Source organism: Arachis stenosperma, chromosome 6, assembly GCF_014773155.1.
Source record: "Arachis stenosperma cultivar V10309 chromosome 6, arast.V10309.gnm1.PFL2, whole genome shotgun sequence".
Classification (NCBI taxonomy): domain Eukaryota; kingdom Viridiplantae; phylum Streptophyta; class Magnoliopsida; order Fabales; family Fabaceae; genus Arachis; species Arachis stenosperma.
Genome location: NC_080382.1, coordinates 144,863,736 through 144,881,418, shown reverse-complemented (window position 1 = coordinate 144,881,418; position 17,683 = coordinate 144,863,736). Strand labels below are relative to the sequence as shown.

The 17,683-nt window shown below is 31.8% G+C and overlaps 2 protein-coding genes across 3 annotated transcripts; one reads left to right on the top strand and one right to left on the bottom strand.

Annotated features, from left to right (window-relative positions):
* The first annotated feature begins 6,641 nt into the window (after positions 1-6,641).
* On the top strand, positions 6,642-11,615 carry LOC130936469 (protein WEAK CHLOROPLAST MOVEMENT UNDER BLUE LIGHT 1-like). Of its 2 annotated transcripts, none has more exons than XM_057866539.1 (3): positions 6,642-6,712; positions 7,662-9,618; positions 9,809-11,615. In XM_057866539.1, exons 2-3 carry the CDS (start codon positions 7,693-7,695, stop codon positions 11,567-11,569), a joined length of 3,687 nt encoding a protein of 1,228 aa, XP_057722522.1. In that variant the 5' UTR covers positions 6,642-6,712; positions 7,662-7,692; the 3' UTR covers positions 11,570-11,615. The 2 variants fall into 2 exon arrangements, with proteins under 2 accessions (XP_057722522.1, XP_057722523.1); XM_057866540.1 differs by lacking the exon at positions 6,642-6,712 and adding an exon at positions 7,215-7,291.
* Positions 11,616-12,054: 439 nt separating this feature from the next.
* On the bottom strand, positions 12,055-16,329 carry LOC130935788 (alpha-amylase-like). The gene is made up of 5 exons (XM_057865683.1): positions 16,213-16,329; positions 15,723-15,861; positions 13,655-13,903; positions 12,510-13,057; positions 12,055-12,429 (listed from the first exon to the last, which is right to left on the bottom strand). The coding sequence occupies exons 1-5, from the start codon at positions 16,303-16,305 to the stop codon at positions 12,172-12,174; spliced, it is 1,287 nt and encodes a 428-aa protein (XP_057721666.1). The 5' UTR covers positions 16,306-16,329; the 3' UTR covers positions 12,055-12,171.
* Between the last annotated feature and the right edge of the window lie 1,354 nt (positions 16,330-17,683).

Here is a 17,683-nt window from a genome sequence, read left to right as displayed (position 1 = left end):
AACTATGTGACTAATATTGCTTGGAGATCTTTGATATATGATTTTAATTAATAGAAACAAAACTTTTTGGCTTTTTCTTAAAAATTGAAACGCAAAATCGAACTAAAGGCTCAGAATTAAATATTAAATACAGAAAACAGGTCAGAAACGCCTCAATTTTGGTACGATCATGACGTGCTGAAAGTTAGGGTGTTACATTACACGTCCAAAACTCACCGTCATCTTCTCCGGTTCTCACCTCAATTTCTCGCCGGCGAGGCCGCTGCATCCTCCCACCGACACCGTCCTCTCCTCCGCCAGTCAGCCCGATGTGCCTCGCCCTCCGACGCTCAGCCTAACGTTGTTGTCGCTGTTTTCGTGCCTCTCTTCCGAACCGGCTTCGCTTTTTCCCATTCCTTCAAACATCTTCTCACCGATGATACCACCATGCTCTTCTTCTTCTTCGGATCCAAGCATGGTTAGATTCTTTCATGATTTGAGCCCTATGCTTCACAACAGTGCTACTTTTGTCATGACTAGTCCTTTAAAATTATGTTTCACCACAATAATAGTTTCTTCTGTTTATTCATCTTCTTCTATTTTAATGGTCAATTTAGGATGGTCATTTTAGTAGGTATGCGGATGGATATTTTATTTTCATATAGATGATTATTTTGATTGGATTAAGTTTAGTTATATATAATTAAAATATGTTAGATATTCAATTCATTAGCTATGCGGATAATTATTTTTATCCTTAAGTAGATGGTTATTTTTATTAAGGGTGAGTGGCGTGTGGCAAGCTAAGTAGCGACGGTGAAATGGGATGATTATTGATGAAGGTGGGGTGGTCGCCGGTTGAAAAAGAATAGAGTATTGGAGAATTTTAGATGGTTATTTTTTTGAAATAACTAACCGGATATTTTAAAAATTTAAAATTTGAAATTGGAGAATTTGAAATTTGAATTTTGATGTGAAATAACTGAATAAGAGTTTTTAAATTTATTATTTCGTGGATAATTTCCATTTTTAATTTATATTGGGCTAAATAAGCAGTCCATTGTATACATTGTACAAATACCTCATTGGCTCCCTAGCGGGACTCTATATTATTTTATGGGTTAAGTACTTTTTTCGTCCCTAAAGTTTGGGGTGAAAATCAAATTCGTCCCCAACTTTTTTTATTATTAAAATCATTCTCAACATTACTAAACATTCGTCTTTTTTTACCTCAATTTTAATTTTTTAACTAAATTACCCTTAATAATAATAAAAATAATATTAAAAAACAAAATTAAACCCACCCTCTTCTGGATAAATCTTCACTTTCTTCCCTTTCCATCTCTTTTCACCCACCAGTCTCTCTTGGGACTCTTCCTCCCCCATCCCTTTCCAAAATTCTTCTTCTCTCCCTTTTCGCCACCTTACCACCTCCAACTTTTGCCCCTCTCTCTCTCTCTCTCTCTCTCTCTCTCTCTCTCTCTCTCTCTCTCTCTCTCTCTCTCTCTCTCTCTCTCTCTCTCTCTCTCTCTCTCTCTCTCTCTCTCCAACTTCAACCTTTCCTCCATTAGTGTTAGCCTCGCTTTCCTCTTTAAGCCTCAACGACAACCATGTTAGCATTGACCTCAACGACGTCGTTTTAACTGAAGCTACCGATTTGGGTCTCCTACTCCACCGTCTTTGTCGCTCTCAATAGACCAACTCAGCCACACTCTTCACCGCCTCAAATTTTTTGTTCCTATTTTCTTTCTTTGCTGTCTATTCTTGTTCGATGTTCTCATTTTGTTCTTCCAATTTTTCATTTTTATTTTTGAAGAACATATACATCAGTGTTTTTATTATTTTTTGTTCTGAGATCTTTAAATTAGAATAAAATTTTGAGCCTGCGGCTGCACACGCCTCTCTTCTCTGCTTTCAATTGATGGTCTACATTACCCCTAATAACATGTGTATGTCTGAATTACAATTTAAATGATAATTTTTTAAACATTATACTGTGTTATAGCATTGTTGGTAATTTAATAGAGATGGAATAAAAAAATATAACTTCTGAGTTGTTGTCATTGAATTGTTACTGCCAAGTTTTTTTCTTCTATTTTCACTTTAAAATTGAGTTGTTGTTGCTATTGTTGGTGTTGTTTGGATGAAAAGGTGATGTTATGATGGGTTTAGATTGGTGGATGGATGAAGAATGGTGTGGTGATGGTAGTCGTGATGACTGATGATGCAGGGGGTGTTAGGGGTGAGAATGGAGAAGATTTTTTTATTTTTGTTTTAGGACAAAATTGTCTGAAAAATATTATTTATGGATAAAAGGATAATTTTATAATATTTTATAATGTTGAAGATGATTTTAATAAAAAAAATCGGAAACGATTTTAATTTTAACCTCAAACCGTAGGGATAAAAAAAAATACTTAACCCTTATTTTATTCAAGGTAACACATGGCCCTAGCAATAATTAATGCATGATAAACAACATTATCTTAATTTATTTTTCTAAAAAGAAGAACTATAATTAAGTATTTGATCGCACTAATTTTTTTTTCTGAAAATTAATAATTTGAAACTATCTTAAAATATAGTGAATGATGAACTTATTTTTTAAATCTTGAGAAATAATTATTGCTTATTTTCTTTCTATTTCATCTCTAGTCAAAGGAATATTAAGATTAAAACTTATTCTTTGGCTCACTTAAAATATTTAAATTTAGTTATTATTCACCTAAATATATCTTTATAAAAAAATAATAATTAAGATATAAATACGTACTATATTAAATAATTTTTAATCATGTATTAATCACATAAAAATATTTTCACGTGTGAGTAGTGATCTTAAATTTAATTAATTACTATGACCAAGTAACCAACATTGATTTGATTTTTGAAATGTTATATATATGAAGAGATATATATATATATATATATATATATATATATATATATATATATATATATATATTTGATGAGTTAGTTGCATTATTTTCCATGTACTTGTGATAGAAGGTTTTGTTTGACGCATACACATATCCTTAAAGCTATCATCACCAGCTTCTTATTATTGTTGTTGAAGCTGTCTTGCAAGGAACTATTTGGTGGCACTTACCTCTTACTGAACCCTCAAGAGGCAACTCTTCTTGATCTGCTTCGACTCCTTTTTTTCTTCTAAACTCGAAAAACGGAATTTCATTGAATGTCCGGTGGACATTAAGGCAGAGGAATTCCGGCAAAGATGGCTCCTCTTTACCTCCATTGTTGCGCAAAAAGCTTCTATTCACTTCAAGCAACACCATGAAAATTAATCGTGGGAGACAACTTGGTGTTGTGACTTGATGGTAAGAAGTGCAAAGAGAATGTAGGTTGAATCTTAGTCTTTTTTTGTTGAATATTAATTTCTAATTTTTCAATGGAATTTCAGGAGATTTTTCTGCTTTTGTCTCATGCTAAGTTGAGAGACACTTTTGATTTTGTCTCATGATAAACAGAAACAGAAAAAAGTGTAGAGAAGAAGAAGTAACACCATATATATCCTGATTCAGCTACTAGGTACAATGTAGCTTATATTCAGTTTCTATCACAATAATGATAGAATTTCACTATGTTTTCACATTATAAACACCAATTTCTCCTTAGAAACTACCCATTTCTATCTGAGATAAATCCATATTCTAACCCTAATCTGAACTTGACTAGACCTCAATCTAACTTTCAACAGCAAAGTACTAACCCAACTTGCAAGAGCATTTTCACAGATCACGAAACACAACAGAAAGATGTACAAAGAAACTCTAAAACATCTATGACTTTTTCTCTAATTTTGATCAATGTCTTTTTTCTCTCACTGGTTTTTTCTTACAAACCTCACCATGTTTGCCTTTTTCACCATGAGACTCAGACAGATAAAACTAAGAAAAAAAAAACAAAATGAGCACCATTGAAGGAGAAGAACTCAAGAAGCTCGGATAGCTATGTCTGTGCTTTACACTTTTTCTCCTTTATCTCAACCCTTGGCCGTTCACCCTTAATATAGAAGGGGAAGTTTCTAAGGTTGAAACCGGTTCAACAAACCTAGCAACTTCTTCTCCAACCTTAGAGTAGCAGCGGTTCGAACAGAGAGGAGAGAGAGAGGGAACCCAAACCTACTTACATGTACCTCTCTCATTCTTTTGCATACATCTTCTTCAATCTTGGCCATTAATCTTGACTTTGGCCCCAAGATTTAATTTTGACTATTGATGAACTTCTGACTCAGGACAGCTTCAAACTTTTCATTTTTACTTCTTTCCTACTTGAGACTCAGAGTCTATTTTCTTTTTGGTGGAACAAAAAACGGAAATAAATTTTTATCAAGGTAGATTTGCTTCCTGACCGAGGCCGATCCTTTTCTTTTCTTGGCAACAAAATCTTGAATCCTTTCTTCAAATCTTTCTTTCTATAGAAAATATTTTTTTTAGTCTTTTTTCATAGCTTTTTCTCTGAGACTTCATTTTTCTTTTATCTTCCTTTTTGATGATAGACGTAACCAAAGGAGAAAGGAGATTGAATAGAAAATCATTCGATAGAAGTTTTCAATACAAATTAAATTAAATTGAATTGGGAGTTACAGTCACCAAGAGAGAAATTAATTGAATTAAAATTTGAGTTCCAATAACCAAGAAGAGTAGGTAACCGAAGAGTGATCGATCCATTTCCTTCTTTCTTCTTCTATTTTGGAAAGATGTTGGACCAAGAGATATGTTAACTTGGGCTTTGTATTAATTTCTTGGGCCAATTTGTTTTACTATTTTTTTTAAATTCAGCCACTTGATATGAAATGATTTTTGCATAAGGCTTAATTTATTCAAAAGTCAGATTGGACTTGATTAGCTTTGGCCCAATAAAAAATTAATTTTCTTTCCTGCACACTAAATCAAATTCATCAAACAAACAATTGGAAGTAATTAAATAAACACTTAATAATAATTTTAATAATTTTTTAATTTATATTTTAATAATATTTAATTATCATTTCAGTTTTCTAAACTCAACATGGCTTAATACACTTTCAAGCCATGGAGAATTTTTAGGGTTCTTAAAAAACAAACTAAAAGGTTCGTTCACTATTACTTCTTCATAATATTTTTGTTGTTTGTGATGCTAGAGAAACAAAAACAAAATTTATTAAAATTTGTTTTATTTAGTATTTAATAATATTAGAAAAAAAAAATTAGTAAATATTAAATAAAAAATTTGATTTTTTTTATTAATTTTTTTTGTTACTAAATATTTATATGTTTGTCATTTTTGTATTTATGTTATGAATATAATTAATTAACATCATAAATTTAAAGATTTAACTTTAAAAAGTTACAATAACAATTAGACAGAGCATGACCAAAAAATTAAAGAGCTAAAATTATAGAAATCATAGATGATATTGATTTATTCAAAATTTTTAGTAATTTGACGTATATGTTTTTGAATTTTGAATCATCGACAAAAAATAAAAATATAACAAAAGTCAGGACTATTTTTTTTTGTTATTTTAATTTTTAAATTGTTAAATTAGCATAGAAATTATTGAAAAATTGATTCAAGAATTTAAAGGTAATTTAAATATTTTAAACTTTAATAGAACAGAAAATTAGTTTATCGACTTCGGTAAACGTCAATTGTTATTGTGTGAATAAAAAATACGGAAGATGAGTACTTGCGATAAAAGGCACTCTGATAAATATTTAAAAAATATATAATAATTTTATTAATATAAAATATTAGACATAAAATAAAATTTGTAAAATTTATTATCTAATTTTTTTTGAGATATAGAAATATATGTCTTTTATAGACATAGAATTAAAAAATAAAATTGATATTATGGTGATTGGTATTAAATCAGAATAATGATTATTAAAATCATCCGTTACAAAATTAAAATGAAGGCAAATAAAATCAAATTATGACTCATAATGCACAATAAAAAATAAATTATAAGATGACGGATCAAAAATTAAAAAGGTGAACTAACTCAATAATTCTGATCTGGTTGCTGGTAGATTTTGCTGTAAGATAAACTATAAGACAAATCAAACTTGCGTCAACATAGATGCATTTAGATTTAGTAACCCTAACAATAAATTAGTTACATTGGTGTATGTGTGTAGATGCACTATTATAGGCTTATAGCTATCATCATCCAAGTGTCATGTGACCTTTTCTTAGAACATGAAGAAATCAAATCACATAGCATCAATTTTCTAAATCTTTTACAATTATGCTACATACACAACAATAATTAATTATTAAATTAGTTATTCATATAAAATATAAATTAAATAATATATATATTTATATATAAATACATAATAGATTAAATTGATTTTTAACATGCAAAAAGTATTTTTATTTTTTTTAAATAATATTTTTGCCACCTTTAAAATTTAGTAGTATTTCAAAAAACAGAAAGAGAAATATTAATAATATTATTATTACTATTGGTTTATTTGTTTGTGTTACAAGGTAGGCTTAGCTGCACTAACTGTGCAAACCTTTTAACTCTTCACATTTTATTTTATTTTCATTTTGCTTTTATTTTCTTAATTACTAAATTTAGCTTCATACTTTTTCCTCCCTGAAGCTAATTTTGATTTTTTTTTCATTGTTTGATGTATTTTCCTCCTCAGAAACTTTTCAATGATCTTTAATATCTCTTCAACTCTCAATCATCACTTTGGTTTCTGCTTTAATCAAGGTATGTTTCTCTCTCTCTCTCTCCCCCTATGCATAATTTTTTTTAATTTTTTTTTTATCTTTTTTTCCTTTTCTATTTTTCTATTTTCCTACATTTTTTCAACACCCCAAATTATTGTAGCTTAATATCTGGTTTATGTTCTTGGTTGTTTGCCAATTCTTCCTTGGAGATTGAATTGGTCTCCCTGTCTGCTGTATACCCTCTTTGCATGTCGATCAAGATAATGTGGCAAAATTTTAGTATTGACTTTTAATCAAGTCCTTGTATATTCATCTTTAATTTGTTATGATCATCACTTCTTTTTCTTTTCCATCTTGCAAAACCTTTGGATTATAGCAGTTTTCTATATCAATTGTAGCTGGGATTGGAACATATATTTGCCTAACTGCATGGCATTAAGATTATAGGATTAAGAAATATTTGTTATTGCCTTTGCCAACCTTCATTATAACTATATACATCACCAGAATTTTTCAACAAATCAGTTGAGAATTCGCGGGGTTTTCGATTGTCAATTCGATTGCCCGGCAACCACAATGATCTTCAAATGTTAAAGGCTGAGATATTTGCCTCCACAAGGTTAGCTGCTACAGAATGCAGATGGTGTAATATATAGGTCTCAATTTTGTTGTGTTTTTTATGTTGGTAATTCTATTTAGGAAGATTGGAATTCTAGATAATGTAAGTCTCTGTGTGCAAAGAACAATGTGAAGGCTTAACAAATATCATGATTTTAGTGCTTCAGGGCAATTTGCATAACCCTTGATCTAATTTAACTTTCCAATAGATATGATGAATTCTAAAAGAAAAATGATATGGTTTGATTGATCTAAAAGTATTGTCTTTAGAGAAGTTTTTCAATCAGGTCCCTATTTTGGGCAATAAGAAATCATTTTTGTTCTTAATTTTGTTTTTCATTGATTGAGTTTCTTTGCATCTTGTGTTTCAGGTAGCTTTTGCAGTTCCAAGAGTTGATAAGAATGGAGGGTGTTGAGGAGAATCTACCCTCATCAGAATCCTCTTCAGAAAGTGCTAATGAGCAAAAGCAGCAAAATGTAGAAACCCCTGGTGAAACTTCACATGTAAATGAATCCACTGTTAGTGATAGTAGAGAAGAATCCGAGACTCGTTTGCCGGAGACAACAGCCGAGGAATTAACCGAATCAGCAATGCTGCCTAATGCTTCTTCTGGTAGTCCAATTATTGTTGAAGAAATTGAAAATCCTCCCACAGATGACTCGGCATCATCGCCGCTGGATGATACTAAGCTTCACACAGCAGGATCAAATGATGATCAAATTATAGAACAAGATAATTCAGGTTCTACAGAGAATGTAGATTCTGAAGAGATCCTTGAGCAGCAGAAGAATGTTGAGACTGATGATTCAAATGATGTCCAAATCACAGAACAAGATGATTCAGCTTCTACAGCGAATGCAGATTCTGAAGAGATCCTTGAGAAGCAGGAGATTGTTAATAATGATGATCAAATCATAGAACAAGAAAATTCAGCTTCTATGGAGAATGCAGATTCTGACGAGATCCTTGAGAAGCAGGAGATTGTTAATAATGATGATCAAATCATAGAACAAGATAGTTCTGCTTCTACAGCAAATGCAGATTCTGAAGAGAGCCTTGAGAAGCAGGAGAATTTTCATAATGATGATTCAAATGATCATCAAACGTTAGAACAAGATAATTCAGCTTCTACGGCGAATGCAGATTCTGAGGAGATCCTTGAGAAGCAAAAGAATGTTAATGATGAAGACTCAAAAGATAATCAAATCATAGAACAAGATAATTCAGCCTCTGCAGAAAATGCAGATTCTGAAGAGATCCTTGAGAAGCAGGAGAATGTTACTAACGATGATCCAAATGATGATCAAATCATAGAACAAGATAATTCAGCTTCTACGGCGATTGCAGAATCTGAAGAGATTCTTGAGAAGCAGGAGAATGTTAATGATGAAGATTCAAAAGATGATCAAATCATAGAACAAAATTCAGCTTCTACAGAAAATACAGGTTCTGAAGAGATCCTTGAGCAGCAGAATAATGTTAATGATGAAGATTCAAAAGATGATCAAATCATAGAACAAAATCCAGCTTCTACAGACAACACAGGTTCTGAAGAAATCCTTGAGCCGCAGAAGAATGTTAATGATGAAGACTCAAAAGATGATCAAATCATAGAGCAAGATAATTCAGCTTCTACAGAAAATCCAGGATCTGAAGAGATCCTTGAGCAGCAGAAGAATGTTAATACTGATAATTCGAATGATGGTCAAATCATAGAACAAGAGAATTCAGCTTCTACAGAAAAAGCAAATTCTGAAGAGATCCTTGAGAGGCAGAAGAATATTAACAATGATGAATCTAGTATCACTAGCATCGATGGTCAAACGGAGATTCCGGCTTCTAATCCTGAAACAAAAGAGTTCCATGATGACAGTACCAAAGAAGTTATGTTATCATTGCCTCAAATCATAGTTACTGATTTTAGCAAGGAAAATTCAACATTGACGAGTTCAAATTCTTGTAATGCTATGGATACCATGAATGCTGATTCTGAACCGGAAGATTTCTATGATAGTAATCAAGGTGGTTCTGCCCTTAAAACTTCTTCCATTACGGATGCAAATGACTTGATAAAACGGTCTACATCGGCACCGGAAATAAAATTGTTGCAGATGCTGAAGGAGAATAGAAGACGAAAGATGAACTCAACGGCTCGAAAAAAGGCTGATGTTGCTCATATACCAACCGGCTCGCCTTCAAGTTCCAAGAAAAATGCTGAGAATAGAGGCTTCATCGACACGGCAGCTCCCTTCGAATCTGTAAAGGAAGCTGTTTCCAAGTTCGGAGGAATTGTGGATTGGAAGGCTCATAAGAAACAGACCGTGGAGGTATAAAAATTAAAAAATAATTACAACACAAATCACAAATGTCAGGTGTAAACTCAGGTGCAGTAGACTTCACGTGAAGTTGAGAGCCGTAAGATGAAAATTTAGTCAAATCAGTCAAACCATCTGAGTTTCCACCCAAATGTTATGATATATTCAGTGAATGTTAATTTTGGCACATTCTATGATGCAGAGACGAAAGGACGTAGAACAAGAACTCGAGAAAGTGCAGCAGGAGATCCCAATATACAAAAAGAAATCAGAGGCGGCAGAGAAAGCGAAACAAGAAGTACTTCAGGAGCTGGACACCACCAAGAGACTAATAGAAGAGCTGAAACTGAACCTGGAGAGAGCACAAACCGAAGAGCGTCAGGCAAGACAGGATTCGGAACTCGCGAAGCTCAGAGTGGAAGAGATGGAGCAAGGTATCGCCGAGGACTCGAGCGTGGCGGCCAAGGCACAGCTTGAGGTCGCAAAGGCCAGGTACACTGCGGCAGTTACAGAGCTAACATCGGTTAAAGAGGAGCTGGACGCGTTGCGTAAGGAATACGCTTCCTTAGTTGTTGAAAAAGAGGAAGCTATTCAGAAATCGGAAGAAGCAATTACTTCGTCCAAACAGGTTGAGAAGACTGTGGAAGAATTAACCATTGAGTTGCTTGCTATAAAGGAATCGATGGAAGCAGCACATGCAGCGCACATGGAAGCCGAAGAACATCGGATGGAATCGGTTATGGCTAGGGATCAGGACTCTCTCAATTGGGAAAAAGATCTTAAACACTCAGAAGAAGAACTTCAAAGAATAAACCAGAAAATCTTAGCTGCTAAAGATCTGAAGTCTAAATTGGACACGGCCTCGACTTTGCTGACGGATCTGAAAGATGAAATGAATGCTTATACAGAAGCACAGTCGAGGCAAGACGGAAGTGCCGAACGTGAAGAACTGTGGCCTTTGAGGACGAAGATACACAATGAAATAAAAGAAGCCGTTGAATCTGCGAAGAAGGAACTCGCGGAAGTGAAAAGTAACATAGAAAAAGCAACTGCTGAGGTTAGTAACTTAAAGGAAGCCGCAGCGGCGTTGAAAACCGAACTTGAAGAAGAGAAATTGAACCTTGCATCGATTCGGCAGAAAGAGGAAATGGCCTCAATCACTGCGAAATCTCTAGAAGCTGAAGTAGAGAAAAGCAGAACAGAAAAGCTTCTGCTTCAGATGAAAGAAAGGGAAGCTAGAATTCCGCAGAAAGTACGAGAAGCTGCTGAAGAGGCTAAAGAAGCCAACTCACTCAGTCAAGCAGCTCGCGAGGAGCTGCAGCGAGCGAAGGAGGAGGCCGAGCAAGCGAAGGCGGCAGCGAGCGCAATGCAGAGCAGATTACTTGAAGTTCTAAAGGAGATTGAGGCTGCCAAGACTTCGGAGAGATGCGCAATGGCGGCAATCAATGCATTGAAGGAGAGTGAATTAGCTCAAAGCAGCCAAGAAGCAGATTCGTCGGCGGAGGTAGTGACGCTTTCTTTGGAGGAGTATTACTTGCTGAGCAAGCATGCACATGAGGCTGAAGAGGGAGCCAAGGCAGTGATGGCGACGGCGAATGCTGAAATTGAGGCAGCTAAGGAATCTGAAATGATAAGTTTGGAAAAGTTGAATGAAGTGAATGCAGAGATTGCTGCTAGAAGAGAAACTTTAAGGGATGCAATGTGTAAAGCTGAGAAGGCTAAAGAAGGAAAGTTAGGCATGGAATACGAGTTGCGAAGATGGAGGTCGGAGCGCGACAGAGGGGAACACCAGAAAAGCATGTCCAGGGACAGTTTTGATTCAGGTTCAAGGGGTTATGACAGTGCAATTGGATCACCAGATTTAAGAAATGGAAAGAAGAAGAAGAAGTCATTTTTTCCAAGGTTTTTGATGTTCTTTGCAAGAAGAAAATCATATTCGTCACATCACTGTAGTCCCTATTGAAAACATCATTTTTATTGATATTGCATCATGATTCATGATAAATAAATTCTTAACCATCTCATGATCTTTCTTTTCTTCATTCCCTTTTTAAAAATTATAACCATATACTTCTCAACATGTTTGTTATTGCTTTGATTGGATTGCATCCTACACACCTATTCACCCTGAGAATTTGTTTTATGTGCCTTTGTCTAGAGGTTAAATGTTATTATTTTTTAGAAGTTTACATTAGAGTACATAAATTTCAGAACAAATATTCAAATTAATCTTCAAATTTTGGCAGAGTAGTGATCATATTAGTCCTGAAACTCTAAAAGATTATCATTATTTTTCCGTGATATAGATTAATTCTTCCAATCTGTCTCACGGCTTAATATTTTGGAGATTCAGATGGTAATTTTTAAAATTTGAGACTAATTTAGTCACTTAAAAAAAATATATATATAGAAACTAATTAGATATATATTTTAAATTTAGATATCCATTCATGTGTATTTTGTGAACATCAACAATGGACATGTATGTCATTATTCTAGTCATCAATTTATTTTTACAAGAAATGTAATAAAAATACATATGCATATATCTGTATAAAGTGCATTTCACTTTAATTCCCACACAGCATAGTCTTGTCCATTGGCAACAACTTGAGCATTTGATGGAAGAAGGTTTCCAAGATTCTCATTTGGTCCAATCTTGACAATGATTTTGTTGGCAATGTTGGCCATGTAAAGATCAGCTTGAGCTGCTAGAATGTTTATTGAGCTTGTTGCTGTGATTCCATTCCTTTTTCTTATAGCTGATAAACTCTTTATGTTATCCTTTATACCACTCTGACGTTCAAAATAGTCATGGTAGAACTGCATGTATAATATATAAAACATAGTTAAAGAAAAAACAATCCCAAGATCAGAAAGAATGCAAGTGGTGGTTTACTTACAATTGAAGGGTGACCAGGATGAGTGAGAATGTAAACATAACCCAACATAATCTTATCCTCAGGAAAAGGATATGTCTTCTGAGACCCAGTGTCATGATTATCCACCAATGTCACAGCACTTTCAGGCTTTGTTCCAATCATACCTGGTGGTTTTCCATTACCATCCTTCAACCTCCATAACTCACCTTCAACAGCAGCACCAAGAATCATCTTTGTTGTGAAGTCAAATGTAAGTACACCACTTCCAACCTCATTCACCCAATTTACCAATTTGCCCCTGTGTGCATCTTGGTTTGCAAGGGGCTTGTTGTCATTTCCCAAGGCCACTTTTTCAAATAATTCTCCAACTGAAAATTCTGGTTTTGTGTTGTCTATATAGAGTTTGGTGAATTTTGGTGCATATCCTAAAACCATGTCAAATCTCCAACCTGAGAATCCTACTTCTGTTTTGAGCCAGTTCATCCAATCTGAGAGTTCTTGTTGTACTCTTGTACTTGTGTGATCTATGTCTGGGACCTGACCCCACCCAATTCCTGTGTCAGGGTTACCTGCACCAACCGAGTAATGTTATTTGAATTTGAATATATAAAAGTTCATAAGGCTCATTGTTGTTGTTATTGAAGTAAAAGTGGTGATACACCTTAATATTGTAATTTTTGGTATTTTTTAAAATTATAGAAAGTACATAAATCGGAGGGTCCGATTTCAGTACTTCAAATTTTTTAACTTTTTTTAATACAAATCGGACGATCCGATTTGTGTACCTCTATAAATCGTACGATTCAATTTCTGCTTCTCTAGTTAAACGATTCCATATTTAAGAATAACATTTCAATAATCTATATTTTAAAAAAATACCACTATCACTTCAATATTAAAAATAAAAAATTCATAATTGTAAGTAACCAAAAAATGTGCGAAATCAATATAACTTAAATTTCAACTATACTTATATGATCAATATAATAATAGACACTATAAAATTTACCATATTATATTGTGTGTTAACATGTGATCAATTTATGTTAAATGAGATGTAAACTTCTATTTATTCACTATTCAATAATAAATGTACATTATATTTTATGAAATATAATGACAATATTATATAAATAATTATATTTCTTATTCTTAGAAAATTATACCTGTACCGTGAAATTCAGGATCATCTCTGCAAATTTCGGCCACACCCCAGTCTAGACGACTATCTGGGGTGCCGCCTTCGAATATGCTATTTCCATTGCTGTCGAATCTCTCCGGCATACGGTGGTTGATGACGATGTCGGATACGGCTTTTACTCCACTCTGTTTGAATGCGGCAACCAGTGATTTCAACTCTTCCTTGTTCCCATATTTGGATGTGTCAAGATCATATAGCCTCTTCGGCAAGTAACCTGCAAATTCAAATTGTGTGTTCTATTTTTGTTACATATATAAATTCAAATCAAGCATAACATGTATATTATACAAATTTCTCGATATATATCATATTATTTTATAGTTTCAGAATTTATTGAAAACAATTTAATATTGTTTTGATAATATAAAAGAAACAAAAAAATTCCCAATTAAACTTTGACGTTTTTTCTTTTTTAATAACCATTACTCTCAACTGTACCTAAAAAAAGTTATATATATGCACACGGTAAAAACTCAGTTACAGTCGACTTCACGTAAAATTGATAGCTGAAAGCCATTAGATGAAAATTTAGTCAATTCAGTTAAATTATCTAACGACTCTCACTTATCAACTTCATTTAAAGTCGACTGCACCTGAGTCACTAAACATATTTACCATGTAGTTGTGAATATTAGTAAATTTTGTATTTTAACATATATTCTATATGAATAATTAATTTAATGGCTACTTTTTTGTGTATATAAATAAAATAACCTATATAACTAGCTAAAAAAATATATTATATCAAAATAATTAACAACTTAATAATTATTATATTGTGAAAGAGATAATAATGAATTGGAATTAAACTGAGGTTATCGACAAGTTGATGAATGTTGAATTAAAATTTTTAGAAATTATTACTAGAATGTTCATGAATGATAAAGTTACTTATTCAAGTTAACAACCAATGGTAAAAAAATAAAAGTTTAATAAAAAATAAATAAGAGTTGATCAAGTTATTAGAATATCATAGAAGTTTTATATATTATGTTTGACAAATTAAATTTAAAAATTATAAATTTAAGAATAAAAATACAAGTATTAAAAAATTAGAAGATATATTTAATTTTATAGTCAAAATTATTGACTTGAATAAAAAGACTTTGTACATAGTCAAATTAAGTTAGAATATAATAATTAAATACAAATTTAAAAGTATAAAAATATATAAAATACAATTAAATATCTTAGACATTAAGATTAGTTATCATTATTTGTCTACAAATAGAAATTTATACCTGATGTATATTTCAAGTGAAATATATGGACTTAGATTAAACATTTTCACTTTTTCAAGAATTAATAGAGAATATATATAATTGTTGCATTGTATAGTATAATAATTTTTCTTTTCAGTATATTATTATACTGATTTAGAGAAAATTATATTAAAATTATATTGTATTATTAATGAGATATTTACGTAAATGAGCGACGCTATGGCTAATTAAGTTGTGGATATTTATTCTGACATGAATTCTAATACTATTTCTTTAATTTTATTTAAAAATGTATAAACAAGGAGTTGAGTCAAGACTCAAGAGTCAAGACCCTACCCCACGACTTACAAAGTTGCAAATTTCAACCGCGTTAGGCAGGGCAGCAATTTATTAAAGTGTCCATTATATATAATATTAATTGTGAAAATTCAAATACAGTTGACTTTACGTAAATTTGATATTTGAGAGTTGTTAGATAATTTGATTGATTTGATTAAATTTTTATCTAACGACTTTCCGATATCAACTTCACGTGAAGTCGACTTCACCTGAGTTTTCACTAATATTAATATCTTCTTTTACTTATTATTAAATGTGTATATATAACAATACTATAAAAAAAGTGGGACTAGTATGGATGATATATAGTTATGATGCCGACACGTATATAACTTCATTTCTACAAATAGTGAGCATCAATATCATTTTTTATTTGAAGAGGTGTGAATACAATTTATTATAAAGTTTCATCCTGAATATATTAGGGAAAAAGAAAAACTATGTTGAAGAAATCAAATTTATAATATATACCTTGAGAGCCGTTAACATCAGCATTAGAGGGAGGAGGAAGCCAAACATATTCAGCACCAGAAGCTGCAATCTCACCCACTAATGGCTTCAAATGATTCCACCATCCTCCTTCTTGCTCACTTGATGCCCACACAAACCCCTACAATGATAAATCAACAAAACTATCAATTATTTCTTCTTAAACTAATTAATGATATTAATGTTTTTATCTACTAAAATAATAATAGATAACGACAGTTTTTATTTAGTTTAACAACGGTTTCAAAGCGTCGCTAAATAATTAAATGAGTTAGATGCATGCTATAATATATATTATCCAAAACTTTAAGATAACAGTTCTATTTAAGTATATATATGTACTATTAATTCGACTTATTAAAAAAAGAAAAGGAAATTTTATTATTCATTTAATTTAAATTTAACTAATGTAATACTTCTTCACAAATAACATTTAAAATTTCAACAAAGTATATTGGCGACAGATATATACCTGAAATAGTATGGTAGAGGTGGAGAAAGAAGGAAGAAGAGAAATGCAAAGGCATAGGAAGCATAGTGAAAAAAAGAGTAGTGACGACTTCATTTTTTTTTCTTTCTATTTTTGTGTGTGGCAATAAATAACAGGGTGTTTATGTAGCCTTATATAGGCATCATTTTTGAGAATAAGGTGCAGTGAATTTTCAAAGAAACGCAAAATGTGTCCTATGTCTCGTACGTTATACGTTAGGCACAAGTCTAGAACAATGTCCCAAAGTTTTGTCAAAATTTAACGACTTGAAAGTTTGACAAGTAATTAGCTAGTAGATAAGTAGAAGCCTCTACTCTCTAATTTTGGCCTCAATTCAAACAACGATCCCGCTAGGGAGACAATAGACTATTTGTACAATGACCTAAAATTAAATTGATTTTAGGGTTTACTAAAAATCGAACTCTTGATCTTTCGGATCTAGCGCTCTAATATTATGTTATGATACCACTCATCCTAAAAACTTCAGCTGATGGGAAAAGGTAACACTAATGATTACATTTTTAATATTTCACAAACCTCCATTCTACACATTGTATGAATATTCCATTAGCTCTTCATACTTTTCTTTCAAACAATGTTGCTGCTGATTATTAAATATTAATAAAGCTAAGAGGATAGCACACGTATTTGTAAAAGATAGGAACACCGTACCACAATTCAACATATATATGCAACGTAGTATATATCTCTATTTCGAACGGATTATTAAATTGATATAGTTAGAAATTCAAAAATTAAAAGTTCAAGGTTTAATTAAAGTAAGTAATTATTTAAATTAATTTTTAAGAATATTAAAAATAGATATTTTAGTCTTTTAAAAAAATTAATACATATATCAATTTTTAACATTTATTTTCAATAACTAAATTAGTCTTTAGTCTAATTTTTAGCATAATTTATTAACAAAAGTTACTGACTTTACATATTAATTAGCATATATAATAGTTAAGTGTCCCACGTGTGTAAAAATGACAAAATAGCCCTTGAGTAGTCGTAAACAGTAATGTCATTTTGGTGTCCTCCCTCAATTATCGGATTGCAAATTCTTTATTTTTGAAACTGTGTTTGTAAACCCTAGTTCATCATAAGTTTCATTATAAATTTTAGTTCAGCTGCAATGACAAAAAGCAAAAAAAGGCTCTTCTTCATAAAATCGCTGATAGAAAGAAAATATATGAAAGTATTTGCCAAATTTTTTTACATACATACACTAATTTAATAAAAAAAAAATGCTCGATAAATATAAAAGAATCAATGATAAAAAAATGTCAGTTTTTTGTTCTTTTGTCATGTTAAAAGTTGTAATAATAACTCAAAAATAAATATTAAAATATTATTATTGTGTGATTGAATATACAATATGAATTATCTATTTATAATTAAATTAAAAATATATTTTAATCCTAAAGACTAAATTAATATAATATGTATG